At 35.1% G+C, this 10,814-nt stretch overlaps 2 protein-coding genes across 4 annotated transcripts; one reads left to right on the forward strand and one right to left on the reverse strand.

Moving 5' to 3' along the window:
- Positions 1-47: 47 nt before the first annotated feature.
- LOC113048307 (transmembrane protein 243-like) lies at positions 48-3,479 on the forward strand. Its single transcript, XM_026210044.1, has 6 exons — positions 48-167; positions 655-760; positions 1,385-1,622; positions 2,372-2,422; positions 2,510-2,614; positions 2,756-3,479. Exons 3-6 carry the CDS (start codon positions 1,545-1,547, stop codon positions 2,897-2,899), a joined length of 378 nt encoding a protein of 125 aa, XP_026065829.1. The 5' UTR covers positions 48-167; positions 655-760; positions 1,385-1,544; the 3' UTR covers positions 2,900-3,479.
- A 331-nt stretch (positions 3,480-3,810) lies between these two features.
- On the reverse strand, positions 3,811-10,502 carry LOC113048304 (cyclin-D-binding Myb-like transcription factor 1). Of its 3 annotated transcripts, none has more exons than XM_026210042.1 (17): positions 10,350-10,502; positions 9,712-9,824; positions 9,494-9,619; positions 9,192-9,283; positions 8,565-8,664; positions 8,378-8,454; positions 8,142-8,299; positions 8,014-8,046; positions 7,832-7,941; positions 6,561-6,789; positions 6,318-6,469; positions 6,085-6,237; positions 5,913-5,998; positions 5,636-5,794; positions 4,634-4,831; positions 4,396-4,543; positions 3,811-4,299 (listed from the first exon to the last, which is right to left on the reverse strand). In XM_026210042.1, the coding sequence occupies exons 2-17, from the start codon at positions 9,815-9,817 to the stop codon at positions 4,262-4,264; spliced, it is 1,965 nt and encodes a 654-aa protein (XP_026065827.1). In that variant the 5' UTR covers positions 9,818-9,824; positions 10,350-10,502; the 3' UTR covers positions 3,811-4,261. The 3 variants fall into 3 exon arrangements, with proteins under 3 accessions (XP_026065827.1, XP_026065825.1, XP_026065826.1); XM_026210040.1 differs by having other exon boundaries at positions 4,628-4,831; XM_026210041.1 differs by lacking the exon at positions 10,350-10,502 and adding an exon at positions 10,134-10,343 and having other exon boundaries at positions 4,628-4,831.
- Positions 10,503-10,814: the final 312 nt, after the last annotated feature.

Raw genomic sequence — 10,814 nt, forward strand, 5'->3', positions numbered from 1 at the left:
ACTTCACTAAAAAAAAGTAAACAAAACCAACCGTATGGCCCTTTAAGAGCACGTCACTTCCGGTTTCATGCAGCGAGTCGTCATAACGGATCGTTTGAAGTCATGCGGATAATACTCCGATCGGAAAACACCCCCGTGTGATCATAAAATCCCTCTGTTATATCCAGGTAAGTTCAGTATTTTAGTACTTTCTTAAAAATGTATTCTCTCTGTGCTGTTCAGACGATTTGTTTTCAGTCACATTAGCTTGTTAGCTTTTTCATGGCTTAATATTAATCTACAACAACAATCTGAATGTTGTCCTGTTTAATTTTTTTTTTTTTTCAGATGAAAGGTTTCGTACATGTTCAGACTAAATATTTACAGTTTAGTTGATTTTATTTATCGATCAGTATGTAAGTGTGTGTGTATAAACAAAAATCAGTTCATGCACCTGCACCGATTACAGTCAAAACAATAAAGTAATGTACTGGACTGATAAGTTGTTCAGATGAACATGGTTATCTGAAAGTGATGTACGATTGTTTTGTTGCCAGATAGCGATTTTAAGGAGGCCACCTTTTTGAGAAGAAACTAGACTAGAACAATCGATACTAGATAATGAATGCAGTTGACATAAGACACTAATGGTGCATTTGCTTTATTTGGTTACAGAGCTGAAAAATAGTCTGGAGAGTGGAGATCATCACTGGCTTCCAAACCGAATAAGTTTTGACACATCTATCCATTATCATAATGAAGATTTGCCTCAGATCCCAAGGTAATGTGATTTAGGTTGTGTGCAAAAAAAGAACTGAATTTTCCCTTTAAAGGTATAGTTTATAAAAAAAAAGTTATTATTATTAGTGCACATATTGTTTCTAATGTATTTGACTTACAGAAAAAAATGAAGAACCGCAATGTAATGAGTAAGTGATGACAGAAGTTTCATTTTTAGGTGAACTGTCCCTTTAAGGATGTATTTTCTAGTGACCATTACTAATATACAAATAAACACAAATTAATTGACATAATATTGTTTAAATATCATGTTTATATGTGACTGTATGATCACTAACAGGGTTCTGCACCAGCCACAAACCACAAAAACAGAGCAGAGCCCTGTTTTCTTCTGTGCTGGCCTCAAGCTCAAGCTCTCACATGACCGATCACACATTTTTAAGGCTGTTCTTATGGTTTCATGATCCAGGCCACCTGAATCAACTCGAGCCCCTTGGGCTGATTATTACACATACTGTGAAGTTCCATTGTAATAAAGTCTTTGGATTCATGTGAAAAGGAGCAACTTTTGTGCTGGGGCTCTGTGGTTTGTTAGGTCATATCACACTCTTTGACGTGCCATGAAATTATGAGTGAACTAAATGAATGTTTTGATGTTTTAAAGGTCTAGGTAACCCAACCATGACTATGTTCTGCTTCTGAATCTCTTGCCGTGAGAAGCAAACCCAGACAAGACAGCAGCGGACATGCACTGCTATCCTCCGCTCCACAGAGGGTGCTGCTGGTAGAAGATATCAGTTAAGGGTGTGTGCACTGCTCTGGCCATGGATGACTTCACTACACGCACCTATGGCACCAGCGGCATGGACAACAGGCCTCTGTTCGGGGAGACGTCGGCCAGGGTGACACACCTGTTATTTTTTTATGAGTATTATTATATTGTTATATATAAACACACAACAATATTTATCAAGATATAGTTATTTTTGCTTTAAATATAGACTTTATGACATCATCATTAAGGCATTTTAACTTCAAACTGTTTATTCCTGCTAAAATACCTCTGTCCGTAATGTTGCTTTCTCCAGTACCGTATTTTCCAGACTATAAGTCGCACTTTTTTTCATAGTTTGGCTGGTCCTGCGACTTATAGTCAGGTGCGACTTATTTATCAAAATTAATTTGACATGAACTAAGAGAAAACATTACCGTCTACAGCCACAAGAGTGCGCTCCATGCTGCACAGTGTAGACTACAGGAGCACTGAGCAGCATAGAGCGCCCTCTGGCGGCTGGAGACAGTAATGTTCTTGGTTCTATAGTCCAGTGCGACTTAATGTGTTTCTTCCTCATCATGACATATTTTTGGACTGATGCGACTTATACTCAGGTGCGACTTATAGTGCGAAAAATACGGTAAAAAAACTGTCTTGTCTGAAACAAATATGTCGGTGGACTTTAATGTGAGAGGACAACAGAAGATGGACTTTTTCCACTGGAAAAAGGATTACAGTCTCTTATAGACTCTTATTTTTGTATTTAACATATTTTAGGTAAACTGTTCCTATGAATTACAATGGGATTACAAATTACAATTTACAATGTGACTATTTCATCAGCTATATGAATATATTTTTGTTGAACGTGTTTAGGATAGATTCATCAATCTAGTGATCGGTGGACTTGCGTCTTTACTTGTTCTGGTAAGTTTTACTACTCATAAAGACCTCATTATCTGTCTGTTAATCATATAGTCATTATTAACTCTGAAATGTTGCTACCTCTTTCAGGTGACCATCATTAGCTCATTCGTCTTCCCTTCTCTTCCTCCCAAGCCACTGAATATTTTCTTTGCCATCTGTATCATGCTAGTCTGCGGGTCAGTGTTGGTTCTGGTGAGTAAGAAGTTAATGTTATCTAAAAGGCATTACATTTAATTGTCTGAATGGTGCCAAAGAGAAATAAATGGTGTCAAATGCAATTCCTAATCGAAATAAATGAAATCACATCCATCGCTTTCTCTCTCTCTCTCTTAGATACACTGGTACAGGCAAGGAGATCTGGAGCCCAAGTTTCGCAACTTGATCTACTACATGCTCTGTTCCATCGTTCTGCTGTGTATCTGTGCCAACTTGTATTTTCATGACGTGGGACGTGATAAACAGAGCAATGCCTTATAATACTGTTTCCATGGGAGCCGTCCCAATTAGCGGAATGTTCATCATTATATGGGTGCTTTGGAACCCCACTTGAGTTCTTGAATCAGGAGAATTCATTTTTCCTACCAGCCCCATTTGTGTGGGCAGGGCCAGTCTGCCTTTGTGAGCCATATTAGTGGACTACACATATTATAGATGCAAATATGTTAGTGATCAGTAGCACTCTGGGATGATGTCCATGTACACGCTTTGCACACTGAATGCTGTACACAGCTTTACCTATATGCAAATATAATGACAAGACTCTGAGGTTTTGAAATAAGCCATGGCAACGTAATGCATAATGCTTTTATATTTGTACATGACACACCTACGGTACATTCCTAATTAGGAAAAATCTTTATTTTGTATTTAAATTATTAGTAATGCGATCTTGAAATGATTAAAGACATGCAGCAGTTATTGTAAGATATGCTTTTTGTTCATTTTTCTAAATTACTGAACACTGTGTTATTTGATATGGTGAAAACCCTTACAGTTTTGGTTATCAACTGTTGTAATTTGGATTTTTTTTTTAAAATGAATATGCATTGTGTATACAGCTGTTGTGCTTTATTTTTAGTAGAAAACTGGGAAGCATGGAAAGGTTTTACATAAGTTACACCAAAAAAAACCTGGGGAACTTTGTTGGTTCGCATTGATTTGACCAGGACTTGTGTGACCACTGGATGGCGCAGTTGATTTTGGACAACTCACAGCAACACTGTTATTAAGTCAGCGTTTGGGAACAAGTCAGATGTTCAGAATTTAAGATTGAACCTATAACATTTATTTCCTCTTCCCTGTTCATTATTCTCTGAGCTACAAAAGTCCAATTAATTGTATTAATGAGAACAGATCATTGCAATGGCAAAATAGTAATGACATGCAAGTGGTGACAAAATTTGGTTTATTTCATAAATAAACACAGGCACTAACTTACAGGTAAGGTGATTCTTTAAACCATTTGATAAATCATAGCTATTTAGTCTAGTGGACATTTGGAATGATGCAAACATTCTTGTACAACCTCTCCAATATCTCAGAACAGTGCAGCTTCACATTGCTTTATATCAAGTATTAATGTTAAGCAGGAAAGTAGGCTACAAAAACCAGTCAAATCTAAATGTACATACACAAAATCATTCAAAATAATGATCGTATTACATAATTTTAAATACACCATAAAAAACTGCACTGAGACACATATGAGGCTCAGGAACTTGCATGATAAATAAATACTGAAGTGTTTCTTTTGATGATGTCTGGATGATCCTGCATGCTGCATTTGTCCCTACATAAGGAAACGTATCCTCTGGAGTCAGTGTTTTTGTGTCTTGTTGGTCAGTCTGATCCCTCCTCCTGGTTTTCCAGAATGGGATCTGAATGGAAAAACAAATGGTTAGAGCGCTTTCACTACCTGTTAGCTTTCTAAATAACTTCCCAGATTTAGTTGGCCAGCGAGTTACCATCTTTACCTGTCAGCGTTCCAAGTGGCAGGACAGAATCTGTTCTGATGTCCTCATTAGTAGGAATAAAGCCGCTCGGGGAAGGAACCATCAGCACGGCTCCTTCATCCATGCCAGAACTCTCAACTGTTTCCTCAACTTTAGAAGAGTCGAGAGTCTAAACAAAAGAAAGGAGAATTTGATGAGCAGGAAGGTGGCATGAGAGCACTTTCATTTTTCGAAGGGCTTTGGAAGACGATGCCTTTACTCCTTGTATATCTTTTGATCTCTCCTCACTCCGTTCCTCTTCTCCGGAGTTGTTTTGGTTTTCTGAAGACTCTTCCTTCAGCTCCTGCTCTCCCTCCAGCTCTGATTGGTCGAGAGGGTCTGAGAGGTCCTCTGAGGTCACCGTCTGGATGATGATGCCAGGGTGGGACATCTGAACGGTCACATTCTCATTGTCGGTCTGATGCAGACGGTAAAAGTTGGCAGAAGAGAGAGAATTACAGGCTTTGTGACAGCGTGTTATTTTTGGGATATTATATTTATCAAGTTAGCATGATTAACATACTATTGTAGTTTTTATTAATATTTTAATTGTAAATTTTGTCATTTTGCTGTGTTTTTGTAATTTTTATTAGTTCTTTCACAAATGTATAGGTAAATATATTTATTTAAAATAATTTAATATTTTTTTATTTATATATTCTTTGTCATTTAAATTTTAAAATGAAGCAAAATAATTGCTAATTAAAGTTTAATTATAGTAATTATGCTGTTTTTGTCATTATTAGTTTTTGTTTTTCAAAAAAATCATAACGCATGTATATGCAAAATTTATATATGTGTATATATATATATATATATATATATATATATATATATATATATATATTATATATATATATATAACATACTATTATTATTTCTATTAAAATTGTAAATTAGTTTTAGTTCTAGCTGTTCTTTGTCAGTATAATTGTATTTTATTTTAAGATAATTTAAATTTAAAATAATTTTTAAATGATTTAAGTTTAGTTTTGTCATTTTTTTTAATGTCAACAGTATTTTTTATAGTTTATTTTATTTTTTTCAGTTTAAGTTTTAGTAACTTTAGTAATTCAGTATCAAACTAAATAAAAAATGTTGAAAAGTAAAAAAAAAAAAAAAAAATGCATTGGCAACCAACAGAAATAAAAAAAAAAAAGTTTTGGTTTCTATTTGTTATTTTATTTCAATTAAAAACATTTTTATATTAGTCAAGGCTTACCGTGAGGCTGTGTAATATAATCTGGTCTGGTGAAGATGGTGAAGCTGCAGCTGTGAGTGTGACCGTGGGATTGGCTGAGAGTGTGAGTGGGAGGCTCTGATTGGTTCCTGTCTGGAGAAAATATGTTCCAGGGGTGCCAGTGGGCTGCAGGTGAAATGACTAAGGAGGAAATCACACAAATTATTTATAAAAACAGCTTAATAATTATTTAATAATGCCTACAGTTAGAAAAACTGAAAAATTACAAAAATGATCAAAATAAATCTGAGGTACTCACAGGCAGTAATTCAAAGGTCTGCAAAGCTCCGGAGTTCAACGTGATCGTTTCACTTTCTGAGGAGCCGCCTGCACCATCTGAAGAAGCTGGGAAAAGAGGAAAGGGTGCATTGAATCTACAATGGCATTGAACTCCTATAAACACAAGCCTCATAAACTAACCACTGACTCACAGACATGTGTGATCTGCACTGGGATCTGGACAGGGATCTGCAGTGCGGTGACGGGGCTGGGCGAAGCATTAGCAGAGCGTGAACCAATCACCACGACCTTGTTCATCACAGACGCCGGTGCCTCCACCACATCCTGCAGCCCTTTCAACAAGACTACACACCACAGAAAACACTGCTTCAGTGTCTGAACTCACATTATAACACACAGGCTAACCATGAAGGCTTTGTCTCACCAGGGAAGGGAAGTTCCTTGTGATTGGCCACTTGTCTCTTGATGGTCCACCATTTGCTGCGGAGCCACTGAGGCGAGCGGACGCTGCTCCACCCACCGGCCAGAATGTCCCAATTAATGTAATTCTCATCCTCTACACCCAGTTCAGCTATCCTGCTCATACATAGTTATCATAAATGATTCATAAGTAGTTTGTGAACAGGTGTACAGTACCATCCATGCCAGCTCTTTTGCTGTGAACTACCTGTGAACAAGGTTGATGTCATCTTCCTTGGTCCACTCCGTGCCACCGCTCTGTTTCCAGTTAAGGTAGTTGAGCCATTTGGAGCGGCACTGTTTCTCTGAGCGAGTGCCGACAAGTTCAGCCACCGAAGCCCAAGAGACTCCCTGAGTAACAACGTCCCCCACCTCTGTGCCCGTCAACTCATGAACCACCTCCGCCAACCTCCTCTCCTCCTCCTCCGTCCATTTTCCTGAATGATGATGATGGTGGTGTCACACAGGATCACAACTTTTTCAACAGTGACAATAGTTCAACTATGTATCTAAAGAAATACAAAAAAAGTATATATAAAATGTACTATTTATATTCTATTTAATTTATAATAACACAATTAATTAGTTTTATAAAATATATAACAGAAATGCGTTTAATATACTTCATATATTTAATAATTCGGATAAAAGAACAATTACAATATTTTCAATAGTAACTGATAAATATTATAAGTATAATAAAAATATAATGCTAAATATTTTAATAATTAAGTTTGAAAATACAGATTTAATATCATACACATGTTTGGTTTACATTTATTTTGTTTAAAAAACATGTTTCTATGTTATAAAATATATTTTAAAACTCATTTATTCTAGAAATTATTTGCAATTATATACTCAATTATTATCATTAAAATAAGTATTAATTGACCATATATATATATATATATATATATATATATATATATATATATATATATATATATATATATATATATATAATTTGATTTATTTTATTAATGAATTATAAATGAATAAATTATACTGAAATTAAATAAATGTTATACTATATTATAGTAATAATATTTACTATATTTTAAATTGTATATGATAATTGCATTATGTATTTTTATTAATAAAAGAAAAATCGTTTATATAATTTATTTTTATTTTTTTATTAGTGAATAATAAAATACATTATAGCAAAATTAAATACATAGTGAAATTAAAAAAAAACTATAATTTTTTTAATTATGTTTTTTATCTAATAATATTGTTTCGTTTATGAATGAATAATAAAAATATATTATATTAAAATAAAATAAATAGTACAATTAAATAAATAAATAATATACAGGATTTAATTTTCATTTAAATATTTTATTAATGAATATGATAGTAAATACAGTAATCTAATAAATATAGTATACTGTGAAAAGTGAATATTTTAAACAGATGTTTCTCCTGGTATAGTTCTTCGGTGGGACACTAAAACTAAGATTTGGACAAACTGACCGGTGTTGCATGTGTCCTTCATGAGTCGGCAGCGGTCCTTGACAGATGAAGCACTGCGGCCAAGTGCTGCCCCAATAGTAGCCCAGTCATTTCCATATTTCTCCCTTAGCCTAATAACACACATCCAAATCTCACAAATTCGGATCACTCACATGGCATTCAAGATTCATGGCTGAACTTACCTCTTCAATTTATTGATCTCCTCATCAGTGTATCTAAACAACAAGAACAGCACATAGCATATTTTAGACATGTAATTTTTTCAGTTTGAATTTGTTTAAGAGATCAATAAAAGCAACCGTGTCCTTACTTGCCTACGTGGTTTCGGTTATCATACATTCGAAGTACACGTCTGTATACAGCGAACAGCGGTCTGTTCAAACCACACGCTATACTGCGGTAAAAATCCTTTCGCTCCTCTTTTGACATCTCAAAGATGATCTCCGTGGGGTCATGAATCCCTCGGTTCTGAGTTAAGATGCAAGGACACATGAATATAAAGATGTCACCTCCAGTAAATGAGATGCATCTATAAAGTATACTCACCTTTAAATATCGCTCTATGTTGCTCATCAGGAGATCAATCTCTTCTTTTGACCACATGCCCTGTTTCCATTTGTGACCTGGGGATATATGATAAATACAATGAGTTGTGCATTGATATCAGGTCCTACCTTACTTGTGCTGGGTTTGTATTTCCATACAGACCTCTATCTGTGGGAATATGTCTTACCCTTATTAACCAGTGTGTCTTTATCCTCTTTCGTGGTGAACCAGGCTTGACTGACAGCTGATACGTCTTCACCTTTCTTTTGGACAGAAGAATCCTTATCCTGTTAACAAGCAACATTTTTATACGTGTACTTATAAAATTATATATATATATATATATAAAACTTACTAAAAAACCCTGGTGACCCTGGACCACAAAACCAGTCTTAAGTCCCATTGCATAGGTCAAAACAATTTGTTTTATTATATGCCAAAAATCTTTAGGATATTAAGATCATGTTCCATGAAGATATTTTGTAAATTTCCTAATGTAAATATATTAAAACGTAATTTTTGATTAGTAATATGCATTGCTATGACCTTAATTTGTACAAATTTAAAGGTGAATTTCTAAATATTTAGATTATTAAACAAACATAACAAACCATACATCAATGGAAATCTTATTCATTCAGCTTTCAGATGATGTGTGAATCTAATTTTGAAAAATTGACCCTTATAACTGGTTTTGTGAACCAGGGTCACATATAGTATACACGAAACCACTTAAATAATCAGAAATAATGAAGTATTAATTAGCAAAGCTAGCAATAAAAGCTGTATGCACTCATAAACATATGAATTCTACCAGTATTTCAGAAGGATCCTCTGATTCCAGCTCCCCATCTCTCATCTCTGTAGCAGTCATTGTCACCTCGAAGCTTTCATCACCTTCTGTAACTAAAATCAGCACAAACTAGTAATATATTATACATATATATGTCATGAGTTTGGGGGTTAAACTGTTTGACTGATCAGTGGCTAATAGGGAAAAATTTAGAAAAACAATATGAAGAGAGTCGATGTTTGCATTATCATTATGATTTGGCTTAAAAGTGACGGTAAGTATATACGGTGCACAAACATGTGTGATTGTGTGTTTATCCTCACTTGGCAGAGTGACAACAGAGTACTCCGTTGAGGTAGAGTCCTGAGGGTCTTCTCCATCTTCACTGGTCAACCGCAGTCGTTTGTGAACAGGTTCGGTGGTCCCGTCCGAACCCAGATCCTCTCCATCTGCACGTCCAAACCATACAAGAACATTATAGAAACAAATACACTATAATAAAGCACAATATCAAGAGATGGGTCACAGGTTGTGATCTCACCATTCTGAGGGCAGTGCAGAATAATGTTCCCATCAGTGTCCTGGGTAAATGTGACAGAACTGACTGATTCAAGGGTCACAGCGGCTGGGACGTCCCCTGTGTTCATGCTCAGCCTACAGGTTCATACACACACAGTCAAGAGAGATTCACTTCTAATGTCCTAAAGAGAAGAATAAACACTTGATCTGCATTATACTGGAGATTCATTATACTAACGTAACAATTCTGACAATGCTGTTGTAATATATATATATATATATATATATATATATATATATATATATATATATATATATATATATCACCATAAACATTTAAACCAACGCAAATTGACTAAAACAAACAAATGTATGTCCTGGAACTCTGTTAAAACATTTTTACGGAGAAGCTGATTAATATCAGCATTAAATAATATTATGCACCATTCTGATTTCTGTCGTGTTGTAAATTTCCAGTGTGATTCTTTAAGCAGATGAGGAATAATGAGACGCCATGTTTAAGTGCAACATGAATCCGCGAGGACTCGACGGAATTTGTTCGATGTCGATGCGTTATTTTTCACGTGTAGAATATAAAGACACAAGTCCAGCGCACAGAGGTGAGCGAAAGTGAAATTTAGCTTTGGCTTTGGTACTTACTTCCTGTTTTGGGTACGGGGACTTCGCAGTGACCAGGATGAAGGCAAATACCAGGATGGAGGATATGTTTTGTTTTTTTTTTTTTTTTTCTGCCTCTCCTCCTCTCATGCAGAGCGGAAGTATCTACAGAAGCCCGCCGGTGACTTCCGTTTCTGGAAGTTGTTTAAGAGTTTTTGAATGAATGTTCGTTTGTCTTTTAAAAGTTCTTTATTTATTATAAATAAGATTTAATTTGTGATAAGCACTCAAAAACACATATGAATGTATTAACACGCTTTCGCATTAATCGGAGTCTCATCAGCGCCATCTGCTGTTAAATCTGGAGAAAATATGTTACGAAATAAAGTCAATATATTATCACTGGTGATGTTCTTACAATTATGCATGCATGACCCAAAATGAAATACATAGATAAACAAACAACGAAAAAAGTCAGTTTTAGAATTTGAAACGTTTCATTTTCCA

This window comes from Carassius auratus, chromosome 29, assembly GCF_003368295.1.
Source record: "Carassius auratus strain Wakin chromosome 29, ASM336829v1, whole genome shotgun sequence".
Classification (NCBI taxonomy): domain Eukaryota; kingdom Metazoa; phylum Chordata; class Actinopteri; order Cypriniformes; family Cyprinidae; genus Carassius; species Carassius auratus.